General features: G+C 44.1%; 2 protein-coding genes across 3 annotated transcripts in view; both read right to left on the bottom strand.

Annotated features, from left to right (window-relative positions):
• The window catches only part of LOC124008344 (myotubularin-related protein 1-like), a 79,277-nt gene extending 75,196 nt beyond the window's left edge, over positions 1-4,081 (bottom strand). Inside the window, exons 1-2 of one of the 2 annotated variants that reach the window (XM_046319532.1) lie at positions 3,581-4,081; positions 1,912-2,014 (exon numbers count right to left, since the gene is read on the bottom strand). In XM_046319532.1, coding sequence (XP_046175488.1) covers positions 1,912-2,014; positions 3,581-3,711 — 234 coding nt within the window. In that variant the 5' untranslated portion in view covers positions 3,712-4,081. The remainder of the gene's footprint in view (positions 1-1,911; positions 2,015-3,580) is intronic. The other variant, XM_046319533.1, reaches the window with a different exon arrangement.
• Positions 4,082-7,266: 3,185 nt separating this feature from the next.
• Positions 7,267-17,500, bottom strand: part of LOC124007894 (myotubularin-like) — a 77,300-nt gene continuing 67,066 nt past the window's right edge. The window contains exon 16 of the mRNA XM_046318742.1: positions 7,267-11,926. Coding sequence (XP_046174698.1) covers positions 11,744-11,926 — 183 coding nt within the window. The 3' untranslated portion in view covers positions 7,267-11,743. The remainder of the gene's footprint in view (positions 11,927-17,500) is intronic.

Here is a 17,500-nt window from a genome sequence, read left to right as displayed (position 1 = left end):
AGAATGACGGGCATGACTGAGTCAGTTGACGCAGAAGAATGACGGGCATGACTGAGTCAGTTGACGCAGAAGAAGAATGACGGGCATGACTGAGTCAGTTGACGCAGAAGAAGAATGACGGGCATGACTGAGTCAGTTGACGCAGAAGAAGAATGACGGGCATGACTGAGTCAGTTGACGCAGAAGAAGAATGACGGGCATGACTGAGTCAGTTGACGCAGAAGAAGAATGACGGGCATGACTGAGTCAGTTGACGCAGAAGAAGAATGACGGGCATGACTGAGTCAGTTGACGCAGAAGAAGAATGACCGACATGACAGAGTCAGTTGACGCAGAAGAAGAATGACCGACATGACATGACTGAGTCAGTTGACGCAGAAGAAGAATGACCGACATGACATGACTGAGTCAGTTGACGCAGAAGAAGAATGACCGACATGACTGAGTCAGTTGACGCAGAAGAAGAATGACCGACATGACTGAGTCAGTTGACGTAGAGGAAGAATGACCGACATCACTGAGTCAGTTGACGTAGAAGAAGAATGACGGGCAAGACTGAGTCAGTTGACGCAGAAGAATGACGGGCATGACTGAGTCAGTTGACGCAGAAGAAGAATGACGGGCATGACTGAGTCAGTTGACGCAGAAGAAGAATGACGGGCATGACTGAGTCAGTTGACGCAGAAGAAGAATGACGGGCATGACTGAGTCAGTTGACGCAGAAGAAGAATGACGGGCATGACTGAGTCAGTTGACGCAGAAGAAGAATGACGGGCATGACTGAGTCAGTTGACGCAGAAGAAGAATGACGGGCATGACTGAGTCAGTTGACGCAGAAGAAGAATGACCGACATGACATGACTGAGTCAGTTGACGCAGAAGAAGAATGACCGACATGACATGACTGAGTCAGTTGACGCAGAAGAAGAATGACCGACATGACATGACTGAGTCAGTTGACGCAGAAGAAGAATGACCGACATGACTGAGTCAGTTGACGCAGAAGAAGAATGACCGACATGACTGAGTCAGTTGACGTAGAGGAAGAATGACCGACATCACTGAGTCAGTTGACGTAGAAGAAGAATGACGGGCAAGACTGAGTCAGTTGACGCAGAAGAATGACTGGCATCACTGAGTCAGTTGACGCAGAAGAATGACGGGCATGACTGAGTCAGTTGACGCAGAAGAAGAATGACGGGCATGACTGAGTCAGTTGACGCAGAAGAAGAATGACGGGCATGACTGAGTCAGTTGACGCAGAAGAAGAATGACGGGCATGACTGAGTCAGTTGACGCAGAAGAAGAATGACGGGCATGACTGAGTCAGTTGACGCAGAAGAAGAATGACGGGCATGACTGAGTCAGTTGACGCAGAAGAAGAATGACGGGCATGACTGAGTCAGTTGACGCAGAAGAAGAATGACGGGCATGACTGAGTCAGTTGACGTAGAGGAAGAATGACCGGCATGACTGAGTCAGTTGACGTAGAAGAAGAATGACGGGCATGACTGAGTCAGTTGACGCAGAAGAAGAATGACGGGCATGACTGAGTCAGTTGACGCAGAAGAAGAATGACGGGCATGACTGAGTCAGTTGACGCAGAAGAAGAATGACGGGCATGACTGAGTCAGTTGACGCAGAAGAAGAATGACGGGCATGACTGAGTCAGTTGTTGCAGAAGAAGAATGACGGGCATGACCGAGTCAGTTGATGTAGACTATGACACAAATCCCGCTCTACACAGCTACTTGAAGTGTATAAGCACACACAGACACTGATGCAGCTGTGGTTAATTAACCTCACCCTTGGGAGATCTGTCCTCCTCCAAACCTGTCAGTCAGAAAACTCAACTGTGTGATGACTGTGTCTAAACCTGTTATTGTATGCCTGTGTGTGTGTGTGTCCCACCTTGCAGTCTCCGGATGCAGTGTCAGCGGGTACAGATGATATCTGGCAGGAGATGGTGGCTGCTATCAGCTGCTTACACCATTCTACATGAGAACCTGTAGGACTGGAGGAGGGAGGAGGAGCCGGGAAAGGGAGGAGGAGCCGGGAGGGGGAGGAGGAGCCGGGAGAGGGATCGGATGAGGAGCCGGGAGAGGGATCGGATGAGGAGCCGGGAGAGGGAGGTGGGAGACGAGGGAGGGAGACAGGGGATATACAGAAAGTGAGAAGGAGGAAGAGAGGCATGAGGGAGAGTGGAATAGAGTGCAGAAGAGAGGGATGAGGGTACACATATGATGACAGAGAGACAGACAGGGAGGGAGAGGGGGACAGAGGGATCAAGGGAGAGAGAGACCCAACCAAATCAAGAGAAAACTAAAAGATACTAAATTACTTGACACATTGGAAAGAATTAACAAAAAAACTGAGCAAACTAAAATGCTATTTGGCCCTAAACAGAGAGTACACAGTGGCAGAATAACCACCGACTGACCCAAAATGAAGGAAATCTTTGACCATGCAGACTCAGTGAGCATAGCCTTGCTATTGAGAAAGGCTGCCGTAGGCAGACATGGCTCTCAAAAGAAGACAGGCTATGTGCACACTGCCCACAAAACGAGGTGGAAACTGAGCTGCACTTCCTAACCTCCTGCCAAATGTATGACCATATTTCCCTGATATTACACAGATCCAGAAAGAATTTGAAAACAAATCCAATTTTGATAAACTCCCATATCGATTGGGTGAAATTCCAGTGTGCCATCACAACAGCAAGATGTGTAACCTGTTGCCACAAGAAAAGGGCAACCAGTGAACACCACCATTGTAAACAACCCACATGTATTTATGTTCCCTTTTGTAGTTGAACTATTTGCACATTGTTAGAACACTGGTTTATAGACATGACATTTGAAATGTCTTTATTATTTTGGAACTGGTTACTTTTAAATTAATTATTATTTCAATTGTGTTTATTATCTAGTTTACTTGCTTTGGCAATGTAAACAAACATATGTTCCCCATGCCAGTAAAGCCCCTAACGACAGCGATATACATGTTTAGTGTCTGTAAATCCTTAGCCTATGGGAGAGACACCATAGACAGTCAGACGCAGAAGTTGCGTCACAATAAGTACGTCTGTGTGCAACATTCTGGGCTGAAACAGGTCGCGGTTAGACCGAGTCCAGCTGGCAAAGACTCGGCTGTATAACCGAGGCGTGTTCGCTTGGCACGGATCCCTGCGTCCATCTGGAGGCGCTGAAATACACGCGACACAAGTCGGCGACTAGAGATTCGTGTACTGCTTTGTTTCACGGGACAATAATCGATTGCATGTTGCAGAGCAGTGCAGCACTTTGGAAAGCAAACATTTACAACGGTCGCGTTCTCGTTGAAAATGACACTAACAACACATGTCAAACAAGTCCCCTAAATGCATGCAGACAACGACATCGCCCATCAGAAAAAGCACAAATAGCACAACATTGTAACGGTTTTGTAACAACATATGGTAAACAATTGTCTAGGCTGCAGCCTACGAAAGAGATATTCGCTCTTCTATGCGCGACACTGCCCAGTGTAAATGAGCCTAACATTGTAACTGCTGTGTACCGATATCAAAATAACCTTTCACCTGTCCAATGTCTCCACGCTATCCTGTTTCGACCCAGAGGTGGCCAATGTCCGAGGCTTGTTTCGATTCGGTACTCCCGGCTGCGCAGTGCTATCTCCACCGGCGACTCCTCCAAACAACTGCTTTTCCATTTTCCAGCTCCACTCCACCCGGTTTCCTTCTCGTTAGATGATGGATCAAATCTAAATCCTTTCCGATTGTCAACAGATCTGGGTTGCAGGCGACGTGTTTAAGAATGTGTTAGCTCCCGTTAGCTATTAGCTCACAGCACGAGACAGAATACGGTTGTTCGCTAACTGCCAAGTCTGATTGTGTTATTAACTGATAAATTAGGCGTGTGTGTGCTTATATAGTAGCAGAAAGCCGAGCGCTTGAATCTCCACACGCCCCGCACGCGAACCACTGAGGTTACCCAAAATGCATTTCTGGAGCGAGAAGCTCACATCCTCATCAACCAGTTTCAGCATCAAAAACCATTAGATTGAGGATGTGTGAACTGTTTAATGCCTACTTCCCATAAAATAGGTCTGGTTATTACATTGTTAGTGCGCCTGCAAATTTAGGTCACAAGAGGTACGTGTAACTGCCCAAATAATGGAAACATTTGAGTAAACGAGGGCTACAACGTATATTGAAAGCAGGTGGCTCCACATAGGTATGGTTCCCGAGTTATTTAAGGAATTCACATCCCATCATGCTTAGGGTCATGTTTAAAAATGTCCAGTTTACCTCTGAAAGAGGGGTCTCGAAGGAGCATAGGGGGTTTAAAGGGTGTGTCTCCAGTCTCCAGAACTCAACCCAGTTAAACACTTCTGGGAGATTCTGGAGCGGTGCACTAGACCGCGTTTTTCACCACCATCAACAAAACACCAAATGATTGAATTGGTTGGAGAAGAATGGTGTCTGCATCCCTCCAAGAGTTCCAGACACTCATAGAATCTAATGCCAAGGTGCATTGAAGCTGTGGTGGCCCAACGCCATACATAGTAAGACACCTACAGCTAGAAAGTATACTGAAGAAAAATATAAACACAACATGCAACCATTTCAAAAGGTTTGACTGAGTTAGCTGATACAGGGAAATCAGTCAAATTAAATAAATACATTTGGCCCTAATCTATGGATTTCACATGACTGGGAATACAGACATGCATCTGATGGTCACACATACCTTAAGTTAGGGGTGTGGATCAGAAAACCAGTCAGTATCTGGTGTGACCACTATTTGCATCATGCAGCGCGTCACATGTCCTTCCCATAGAGTTGACCCGGCTGTTGATTGTGATCTGTAGAATGTCCTTCCCATAGAGTTGACCCGGCTGATTTGATTGTGATCTGTAGAATGATTGTGATCTGTAGAATGTTGGCGTCACATGTCCTTCCCATAGAGTTGACCCGGCTGTTGATTGTGATCTGTAGAATGTTGGCGTCACATGTCCTTCCTATAGAGTTGACCCGGCTGTTGATTGTGATCTGTAGAATGTTGGTCCTTCCGTTGACCAGGCTGTTGATTGTGATCATGTCCTTCCCATAGAGTTGACCAGGCTGTTGATTGTGATCTGTAGAATGTTGGCGTCACATGTCCTTCCTATAGAGTTGACCAGGCTGTTGATTGTGATCTGTAGAATGTTGGCGTCACATGTCCTTCCTATAGAGTTGACCAGGCTGTTGATTGTGATCTGTAGAATGTTGGCGTCACATGTCCTTCCTATAGAGTTGACCAGGCTGTTGATTGTGATCTGTAGAACGTTGTCCCACTCTTCAATGGCTGTGCAAAGTTGCTGGATAATAGCGGGAACTGGAACACGCAGTCATGCACGTCGATCCAGAGCATCCCAAACATGCTCAATGGGTAACATGTATGCAGGCCATGGAAGAACTGGGACATTTTCAGCTTTCAGAAATTGTGTACATAATCCTTGCGACATGAGGCAGTGTATTATCATGGTGAAGCATGAGGTGATGGCGGCAGGATCTCGCCTTATGGTAGAGAAATTAACATCCAATTCGTTGGAAAAAGCTCTGGTGGACAATCCTGCAGTCAGCATGCCAATTGCACACTCCCTTATAAACTTGTGTGTGACAAAACTGCACACTTCAGTGGCCTTTTATTATTGTCCCCAGCAAAAGGTGCACCTGTGTAATGATCATGCGGTTTAATCAGCTTCTTGATACGACACACCTGTCAGGTGGATCGATTATCTTGGCAAAGGAGAAACGCTCATTAGCATGGGGTAAACAAATGTGATTTTTCTGTTGTTGAGAAATACGTTTTTTTTGTGCATTTGGAACAATCCTGGGATCTTTAATTTCAGCTCATGATACATGGGACCAACACTACACAGTGCTGAAAAAAGAAACCAAATGTCATACTTCAGGCTGAGACACACAAGGTCAGTTTAGGTCTGAGACACACAAGGTCAGTTTAGGTCTGAGACACACAAGGTCAGTTTAGGTCTGAGACACACAAGGTCAGTTTAGGTCTGAGACACACAAGGTCAGTTTAGGTCTGAGACACACAAGGTCAGTTTAGGTCTGAGACACACAAGGTCAGTTTAGGTCTGAGACACACAAGGTCAGTTTAGGTCTGAGACAGCCTATGAAGGGACAAGGTCAGTTTAGGTCTGAGACAGCCTATGAAGGGACAAGGTCAGTTTAGGTCTGAGACAGCCTATGAAGGGACAAGGTCAGTTTAGGTCTGAGACAGCCTATGAAGGGACAAGGTCAGTTTAGGTCTGAGACAGCCTATGAAGGGACAAGGTCAGTTTAGGTCTGAGACAGCCTATGAAGGGACAAGGTCAGTTTAGGTCTGAGACAGCCTATGAAGGGACACGGTCTGAATATCCACAATACTCACATGAGCAGACATTACATAGGGATTTTCTTAATTTCAATATGACCTGAATAAACAAAGGATAATAAAAGATCACATTACGACTCCAAGAATATGAATGAAAGAAACAACCCAAGTCACCATGTTTTTTTTTTAAAAGTGAGAAATCTTTAAATTAATTTAATCAGCATTATTTACACAACAACCAACATGGACTACTCATACATGAGAGGAGTAGTACAGCCTGAATCCCACAGCTGTTTGTGTTGTCTTGCCAAAACTCCCATGAAGGCTGGGTGCCAGTTGGTTTCTGCTCGCCCTGGCATGAACAGAGCAGACTGGTATGTAAAGCCTTGTCCAAGCCAGACAGGCCCATAGGGCAGCAGTCCATCTCCTGTTTCTGTAGCATGAGGCAGCTTGTTGTCCAAGCCAGACAGGCCCATAGGGCAGCAGTCCATCTCCTGTTTCTGTAGCATGAGGCAGCTTGTTGTCCAAGCCAGACAGGCCCATAGGGCAGCAGTCCATCTCCTGTTTCTGTAGCATGAGGCAGCTTGTTGTCCAAGCCAGACAGGCCCATAGGGCAGCAGTCCATCTCCTGTTTCTGTAGCATGAGGCAGCTTGTTGTCCAAGCCAGACAGGCCCATAGGGCAGCAGTCCATCTCCTGTTTCTGTAGCATGAGGCAGCTTGTTGTCCAAGCCAGACAGGCCCATAGGGCAGCAGTCCATCTCCTGTTTCTGCATAGCATGAGGCAGCTTGTTGTCCAAGCCAGACAGGCCCATAGGGCAGCAGTCCATCTCCTGTTTCTGAAGCATGAGGCAGCTTGTTTGTCCAAGTTTCTGTAGCATGAGACAGGCCCATAGGGCAGCAGTCCATCTCCTGTTTCTGTAGCATGAGGCAGCTTGTTGTCCAAGCCAGACAGGCCCATAGGGCAGCAGTCCATCTCCTGTTTCTGTAGCATGAGGCAGCTTGTTGTCCAAGCCAGACAGGCCCATAGGGCAGCAGTCCATCTCCTGTTTCTGTAGCATGAGGCAGCTTGTTGTCCAAGCCAGACAGGCCCATAGGGCAGCAGTCCATCTCCTGTTTCTGTAGCATGAGGCAGCTTGTTGTCCAAGCCAGACAGGCCCATAGGGCAGCAGTCCATCTCCTGTTTCTGTAGCATGAGGCAGCTTGTTGTCCAAGCCAGACAGGCCCATAGGGCAGCAGTCCATCTCCTGTTTCTGTAGCAGGAGGCAGCTTGTTGTACAAGTACACCCTCCTTGACAGTACGCCCCCTGAAACAGACTGGCACCCAAGCTAACTCCTATGGTCATGACTCACAAGGATTTGGCAAAATGGCACAAACTGATCTGGGACACCAGGCTAGGGAGTAAGTAGGCTATAATATGACAGAAATCCCTTTCGACTAGATATCCCTATGTTAAAGGTAGAATACATGAAGAAAATTAACAAAATCACTAGCGACAGCTGGCACCCTATTCTCTGGTCAAAATAAGTGCACTATATTGGCAGTAATAGGGTGCCATTTGGGACTAATAGTGTGCCATTTGCACAGCCTTTATCAGTGCTCAATTCTTCTAGGGCTGGAATTCAGTCAAACTCTTTATACCAATGTTTATGGCAGTGTCTTTGTTTACAAACTAATGTCCATGCATCGCCTTCTCATTGCAGAAAAACATGCATCTATTTGTGATGGGTATACATCCTCGTGGTAGTAAATTACCACTGTTCAGGGATTAGATCTGACCATGGGGGTAAAAGAGCTCCTGCATAAATACCACAATGAGTTTGATTGAAGGCCGAGGCTGTGGATCAGACTTTTCTGGGCCCCTCATCCCAACAGCTAAAAGGTCCCGAAGCTTCTGCGCATGTACGGAATTCTCTACTTTAAGCAGTCTCAACTCTACACATATAGAACCATCCTTCACATTCCTAGTGTCATTGGTGAATTAGAATTTTCCCATTTTCTTTTACAGATGAAACTTCCATGGAGCATCTGCATAGCAACTATTTGATCTCAGTTTCATGGGGATATGCAATTAGATCGTTATGCTATTTATATTCAGTTGCCTAGTTAAATATAGGTTAAATACAAATAAATGTAGAGTGCTAATATTGTGTTTTTGCAGACATTGATTCAGCTGCGACCTAACCTTATTAAAAGAGCACCATTCACTAGAATAGCCGGTTCCCTGCGAGTAGAGCAGAGACTGTGTGTAAAGTAGAGAATCGCTCACAATAGCAGAAGCTTCGGGACCTTTAGCTGTCCAGAAGAGGGGTTCAGAAAAGTCCAATTCTCAGCCACTCCATTGATCTAATCACGATCCCTATTTACACAATCACAGGTGAAGACGCAAAAGGAACTGAATCAATTCCCGACTGAATCAAATCTCCCACAATTCATGATTCACTGTCCTCTTCTGTTAGAAATCAAAATCACAAAATGCAAATAAAAAAATAAACTAATGTAACAAGAAATCCACAAATTATTAACCAACCATTCAAAGAAACAAAACAAAATGTTTGTCCTACTAATTTCCTTTTTATAAAACGTGTGAAATGGTACACTAAATAAAATAATATTTTACAACTTTTAACAGTAAAATCAGTTTTGTTTGAGGTAATTACATCATAGTTACTGTACTTGTATAAAGTAAAAAATAAACAAAATATATTTATTTTGTTGCCTAAAAACAACCAACAAACCAAACAGTGTTTTGCCTTGTTGTTCATTTCGCTCTTGGTTTTATTTTTAAAACTTTTTCACCTCATTGAGGCCAAAGTCTTCCGAAGTGACGCATTCTGGGGTAGCATTAGGGAGCGAAAAGGTAGTGCCTGAAAGGTTTTCATATCAAAGAGACCTCATTTTTAGCCCACCATCACCACCATCTTTCAATAGATGTTCAGCAACAAGCCCTCTAAGTTCTCTGTCTGGTATGGTCTTCCCATATCCAGTGGTGACTGGTTATCCTACCCAAAGGATCTTGACCAGAAGGAACAAACATACTGTATCAACCAATCAGGATCTTTTCTTTTCCCTTTCACAACCAATCGGAATCCATCATTCCCGTTGCCCCAGCAAATCGGATGCTTTCTTTCCCCGCACCACAACCAAATCGGGTTCTTCCTTTCTCCTTCCACAACCAAACAGGTGCTTTCTTTCCCTTTACCCCTCGCCACAGATGCCACACAGAGGAACAATGACAAAGACAAAGTTATAGTTTGGGTACATACAAAACATCCACCTGAGGATGAAATTCAGACTGTCAAAGGCACAGAACTGGACCTGACCTGCGTTCTCCAGAACACTGGATATGCCTTGTAAAGAGTAACTAAACAATTCCTGGGTTTTCCCACCAATCTAATCTGAAAATCTATGGTGATTCTTGTCCAAAGAACTCTTGTCTGAGAATACATTGCCCACATCGTGATCCCTTGAAACGTTGTAAATGATTCTGGACTTCCACCGATCTGATCCCACCTCTAGACATTGCTCTCGTCAAAAGAACTTTGAAGGAGTTTTTTCTGAACCTACTCTGTGAGAGTCCAAAAACCTTCAGCAAATTTGAGCTAAACCATTTTGCCACGCAGAATTTGGGTCGATGGCAAATGTTTACGTTTATGCCAAGAGGGGTTTGACCATTTAAGGTAACAGGTTGTAAAGGTTCTGAAGTTGTGTAAAATGAGAGTTGGGTTGAAGCAGAACCACTGATCACTATTATTGGACTGAGTGGACCTAGCCTGGTGCCAGATCTGTTTGTGCCGTCTTACCAACACATACGGTAAATGTAATGCATGACTACGACCATATGAGTCACTTTAATAACGTTTACATCCTGCTTTACTCATCTCATGTGTATATACTGTATTCAATTCTACTGTATTTTAAATCAATTCCACTCTTGACATTGCTCGTCCTAATATTTACATATTTCTTAATTCCATTATTTTACGTTTAGATGTGTGTATTATTGTGGCTTGTTAGATACTACTGCACAGTCGGAGCTAGGAACACAAGCATTTTGCTACACCTGCAATAACACCTGCTAAATATGTTTCTGTGACCAATAAAAAAAAGAGGTTATTTTGAGTCGGCAAGACAGTACAATCAGATTTGGGACGAGGCTCGAGTGGACCACAATATGAGATAAAACTCTCAGCACCTCTCATAGGCACCACATCTCATAGGAACCAACACAACTGACTGTGTCCCGTCTCTCCCTTGACCTTCTACAGTACAATACACAGGGATACTTGGCCTACCGGATATCATACACTGGGCTATAATCAACCCCGAATAAATGATACATATTTGGGACTTATGAACATAGAACTGATTGATACTATTTCTGTGGGTATGAATGCTAAATCATTTATGTGAGTTGGGACGGGGAAACTGCAGTGGACTTGGTTTGCACTCAAGCTTCCTATCCAAACTTAACTGAATGATTGGACTGGTATTGCTTATGTTGGGACATAGGTACAGCTACACAATGATTGAAGGGAAACAAGTCACATACACTTCTAGTCAAATTTTCATTCCCGTCTCCCCTTCTCTCCCTGGTCATGGAGAGGAGTGCAGTGTATTCAGTCCTAGAGGAGCAGGGGCTACGATCCCATTCTCTCCCTGGTCATGGAGAGGAGAGCAGTGTATTCAGTCCTAGAGGAGCAGGGGCTACGATCCCATTCTCTACCCTTCTCCTGAAGTGTGCACTCATACGCTCCCCCTCATAGATTTAAAAGGGACTGGTGTGAGGAATATGGTGGAAACTCCATCCATCCAGCCATGCTTGCACCAATACAATGCATGAGCATGAAGGTGAGTGACTGAAGGCACACTTCCGGGTGAATTGGAATGCAGCCAGTGAGTTTTAACCCTTCACCGTTAGTATTGTTTATCTACAAACATTGTTTTATTTTATATTAAGGCTTCTTTGTTTTGGTGGAAAAACAACATTCTATTAAAGTTGTGAAAAGGCTGTACTGTGACATGTTGCATAATCACCATGGTTACGTCTATTCCATGTTATTTATCGACTTCATTATTACTTTAAACGTTATGTACAAAAAAATAACTTCCTGTGTCAGGGTCAAACCCATTTCAATGTCAGGAAGTGAATTGAAATTCTGAAATTCCGAAGAACTGAACATTCTGAAATCCTGCAGAACTGAAAAATCTTCATTGGGAAAAAATGTCACTTTTCAACTCTCAAATTTGGAACTTCAATCAATCTCCTGATTCATTAACTGAACTGACATGTAATCAACACTGACCCCGGAGAATGCGCATACACGTGTGTTGTATACGTCGGAGTGTGTGTGGCGACCCCACTCAGAAGGGGGTGTGCAGGTGGGTGATGTGCTGCGTGGGAGAGGCTGCGTTGGGGGTGGAGCTATTTGATAGGTGGGAGGAGTTGGGGGAGGAGTCAGAGAGCTGCAGTTCCTCTAGTTTCTTCAGGTATTCATCTCTCAGGGCTAACAGCTCTATGTAACGCTGTTCCACTGGACTCTGCTGCTGTAGAGTAGAGCAGGGTAGGATAGAGCAGAGTACAATAAACATAGTAATTACCACCACCAGGGGGAGGCAGAGAGTAGGAGGAGACAGGAGAGGAAGGGAGAGGATGGGGGGAGAAAAAAAAATACTGTTAATTATATGCAAACAACACAAACAGATAAAATCACAAAGAGGTATAGAGGCTCAAGAGACACACGGTGAAAACATGAATATTCATTATTGATGCCTAGAGTGTTTTAAATGAGAGCAGCAAGCTGGTCTGGTGCCAACACACAATAGTGTTTATTTGTTTATTAGGATCCCAAGTAGTGTTTGCCGAAGCAGCAGTTATTCACAAAAAACACAAGTAACAAAACACTGATACACAAGGACAGTCAAACAAATTAAAAATGCAACAATATACAAACAAAACAAAATACTACTAAAATAAATTAGGTGTGTTAGTGTCCCCTCACAGTGCAATGAGATGGTACATATTTTCTAAAAGGTAAAGTTACTGTTTGCTCAGTAATAGGAGATGGTAGGGAGTTCCATGCGATCATGGCTCTTTATAATACTGTGCGTTGGACATGGGGACTGTGAAGAGACCCCTGGTGGGGTATGTCTGGGTGTCTGAGCTGAATGTTATTTGATTATACAGACAATCTGGAATTTTCATTATAGTAATGCCTGTCCTAAAAACTAGAAGGAGTTGGCAGTTAATCTCTCCTCAACCATGAAAGACTATCATGTTGTTGATGTTAGTTCTGTGTTTGTAGTTCAGGGCAAGGCGTTCTGCTTTGTTATGAGTCAGATGCAGCTTTTATAGGTCCTGACCATATTACTGTAATGAAGATGGGACAAGACAAAAGCCTGAAAACTAGTACAGCTGATGTGTCAAAAACACAGAACATATTTTAATAACAGACATACCCCTCTCCCCATCTTCACAACATCTTTGTCAATGTGACTTGACCATCCAATGTAACTCCCAGGAGTTCAGCTTCCCTAATGGTCACAACTTTTACACACAACTCCTGAGAACGTTTTGAACCAAATACAATGCTTTTAGTTGTAGATGTATTAAAGACCCGTGTATTATAAAAATCACCCATTCTGATACTGACTAATTCATTATTTAGAATTTGTGTAGGCTCACTGGCTTGGGGTGCTGACCAGGATTTCCGTTAGCCCGGAAATTGCCGGCCTTTGGACGTGAAAACAATGTAAAGCCGATAAGTAAAAAAAAAAAAAAACTGTTGCTGGCCAAAATGACAGAGATTTTAATTATTATTATTATTTTTAATTAATTGATGGAAATACCAGTCTATGGAAATACAGTTGACCGTCATGCTTATCGGTCTATAGGTCAATTTGTAAATCAAGTATCTTATTTATCCAACACAACTATCACACAACATACAGAGCCTATTTTGAGAGTCATTTCTCCTGCAGTTCCTGATCTGGTTGCTGCTGGAGTAAAACATGTGCTTTTATCAGCTCATTATTTGCGCAACAACTGTAAATGCTATCACGTCTTAACTGTTTTGGTGCACGATTTTTTTTAAAGAGCTACTATTTTTATTTCTCAATTGGTAATTGAAGCGAGCCTCCCATTCACCTCCCAAGTGCAGGCAACCAGCTATCAGTATCACCCACCAGCGCTCCCTGAACATTATCAGGACAGAGAAACCAGACACATGCTCAGGAGCGCGCTCCCTCAAAATGATCAGGACAGAGAAACCAGACACATGCTCAGTGCACACTCCCTCAACATTATCAGGACAGAAAAACCAGACATGCTCAGTGCACACTCCCTCAACATTATCAGGACAGAGAAACCAGACACATGCTCAGTGCACACTCCCTCAACATTATCAGGACAGAGAAACCAGACACATGCTCAGTGCACACTCCCTCAACATTATCAGGACAGAGAAACCAGACATGCTCAGTGCGCACTCCCTCAACATTACCAGGACAGAGAAACCAGACATGCTCAGTGCGCACTCCCTCAACATTATCAGGACAGAGAAACCAGACATGCTCAGTGCGCACTCCCTCAACATTATCAGGACAGAGAAACCAGACACATGCTCAGTGCGCACTCCCTCAACATTATCAGGACAGAGAAACCAGACATGCTCAGTGCACACCCCCTCAACATTATCAGGACAGAGAAACCAGACACATGCTCAGTGCGCACTCCCTCAACATTATCAGGACAGAGAAACCAGACACATGCTCAGTGCGCACTCCCTCAACATTATCAGGACAGAGAAACCAGACATACTCAGTGCGCACTCCATCAACATTATCAGGACAGAGAAACCAGACACATGATCAGTGCGCACTCCCGCAACATTATCAGGACAGAGATACCAGACATGCTCAGTGCGCACTCCCTCAACATTACCAGGACAGAGAAACCAGACATGCTCAGTGCGCACTCCCTCAACATTACCAGGACAGAGAAACCAGACATGCTCAGTGCGCACTCCCTCAACATTATCAGGACAGAGAAACCAGACATGCTCAGTGCGCACTCCCTCAACATTACCAGGACAGAGAAACCAGACATGCTCAGTGCGCACTCCCTCAACATTATCAGGACAGAGAAACCAGACATGCTCAGTGCGCACTCCCTCAACATTATCAGGACAGAGAAACCAGACATGCTCAGTGCGCACTCCCTCAACATTATCAGGACAGAGAAACCAGACATGCTTCACAAAAAAAATACAGTTTTACATCTTTATGTTTGAAGCCTGAAATGTGGCAAAAGGTCGCAAAGTTCAAGGGGGCCGAATACTTTCGCAAGGCACTGTATCATCTTACTAGCCATTTCTTTTAGCCAATCATCAGTCATCGGAGTCAGCGCAGTACAGGTTGAGTGTCATACTCCATTTGCATAATGAAAATCAGTAGTTAACTTGTTCTCTGAAAAATTGCATTGTATTTGGTCAAACACAAATCCTCTCCATCAGTTTACTAAGAACAGGCAGTAAACTGATTGGGTGGCTGTTAGAGCAAAGGGTGCTTTACTATGTTCAGGTAGTGGAATTACTTTAGCTTCCTTCCATGCCTGCAGACACACACACACACACACACACACACACACACACACACACACACACACACACACACACACACACACACACACACACACACACACACACACACACACACACACACACACACACACACACACACACACACACACACACACACACACACACACACACACACACACACACACCTGTAGGCTTTGGTTAAAGACATAGAAATGTCTCTCTGTGTTTGTGTGATGATGACAGGGAAAGAGGATTATCTGCTCCAGTGACTCAGACCCTGTTGACAGGGAGAGGGATGTTTGGGCTGCAGGGGTTTGTGTGTGTGTGTGTGGCGGGGGGGTGCCACGGCAATACTGCAGCCAAACCAACCAAACCCCAGAGGCAGTACTTCACAAATCAGACTGATCACAAGCAATGTTCCCTCTAAGCTGCACGCGGGACTGCCCCACCGGGACTGCCCCACAGAATAAATATCAGCCCGCGCAGAGACGGGATTGAACTTCACTCAACATTCTAGTTTTCCCCTTTAGTTAACACCAGTGCTTGACTTGGGCCGGCACTGTCCGGAATGCCATACCGGCACTTCTAATTCTGGTGGAATTGAGTATCGGCTCAATTCCACCAGAATTAACCTATCGCTGTCCCAGAGTCACACAGAGGCAAAAAAGGTTGATAAAAGTGGAATGAAGGTGGGACCTTCATTGAATAGCAATGGAGAGTGTGGGCATTCTAAGAATAGCCTACTTGACAAATAACTTGCTGTGCATAGATCTCCTCTGAAACATGAACACCTTGCTTTGAGGTAGCCTACCTTATCCATTTCATCCCTGATTTATTGAATGGGGGAATCATTTTATAAAAAGACAAAAGTATTTGGTTGTAATGTTGACAAAAGCCTGCACACCCAGGAGCTCTCCAGATGGAGGGTTGACCACAACAGTGGGGAGCTAAGTGCCTTGATCGAGGGCTCAACGGCAGGAGGTGGTAGGTCTACATGGAATCAGACAGCAGCTTTCCAGTGTCAATAATTCATACTTTTCCCATGTAGCCTATAATAAGTCATGACAATTTGGTTAAAAGTCATGGAAAATGTGTTTAACCTCTTGAAGCTAGGGGGCACTATTTGTATGTTTGGAAAAATAATGTTCCCAAAGTAAACAGCCTATTTCTCAGGACCAGATGCTAGAATATGCATATATTTGACAGATTTGGATAGAAAACACTCTAAAGTTTCCAAAACGGTCCAAATTTTGTCTGCGAGTTAAACAGAACTGATATTGCAGGCAAAAACCTGAGAAAAATCCAATCATGAAGTGCCCCTGTTTTTGAAACCTCTGTTGTTATGCATCCCTATTGCCCATTTAAAGGGATATCAACCAGAGTCCTTTTTCTATGGCTTCCCTAAGGTGTCAACAGCCTTTAGACATAGTTTCAGACTTTTATTTTGAAGAATGAGTGTGAACGACCACATTGCGTAAGTGGATATTTGGGGGCTCTCAGAGTGAGTTGTGTGCAAAAGAGAAAGGCGGCAATTGTTACTCCCGGTCCTAGTGAAAAGCCAACTGTCCCGGTTTATATATTATCGAATAGATATTTGAAAAACACCCCGAGGTTTGATTATAAAAAACGTTTGACATTTTTCTGTGGATATTATAGATATAATTTGGATTTCAGTGAACATAGTCCAAATGGGCCGACATGGAAAAGACAGCTCCTGCACATCTTCCACCCCAAGACACTGGTTAACACGATCAACCTTTCCCTCTACTGAGGGTATTGCTAATACCAGCCACTTCCAATGCAACAAAATAAACTATGCAAAGTGTTTTCTTGTAGGCAGAACACACTGGAATAGGATTCTATTCCATTGCCAGGCACGACTCAGCCCGTACACTACAGACTGCTGTATTTTGAGACAGGCTTGAATAAGCTATGCAGCCAATAAGCAGAGGGTTTTTGGTCTGATTTTCTGTAATAATGTTATGGGAATAATAATGAATTTTATTTTGTGAAGTGGTTTCTTTTTTTTACGTCAAACAACATTTTCAGTCATCCCCTTTATGTGAAGAATAAGTGGATAAACAGGTTCATATGAAGCCCTAAATATTTTTGCCCAAAACTCACAGAATGTAGCCGACATTGAACCACCACACATTGGCTGCTACTGTAGGCTGAATGATAGAACAGCTATTTCCATGTTAAAATGTTATGGGATGTATTTTCTCCATAGTTTTTGATGGTAGGTCACTCTGGTAGATCTACATTATGATCAAATAGCCACAGTAGCCTACCTGACCAATGTTAAAACTAACTTAAAGTGGGTACAGCCTGTGTTCACAAAGGTGCGCCAGAAGTTGCACTCAGCAGACCTGAAATTTCCTCAGTGATGACATTTTTTTTTGAGGGAACATTGGTCACAAGGTAACTCCAATTCTGATTGGCCCAGACTGTTTGGCTGTAGTTGGTTCAGTGCGGTGTATCCAGTGTTGTAGCTAAATCCCAACAGCGTTAAGTTAGATGG

Source organism: Oncorhynchus gorbuscha, linkage group LG21, assembly GCF_021184085.1.
Source record: "Oncorhynchus gorbuscha isolate QuinsamMale2020 ecotype Even-year linkage group LG21, OgorEven_v1.0, whole genome shotgun sequence".
Classification (NCBI taxonomy): Eukaryota; Metazoa; Chordata; class Actinopteri; order Salmoniformes; family Salmonidae; genus Oncorhynchus; species Oncorhynchus gorbuscha.
Note: the sequence above shows the minus strand (reverse complement) of the source record. Positions and strands in the feature narration are given on the sequence as shown.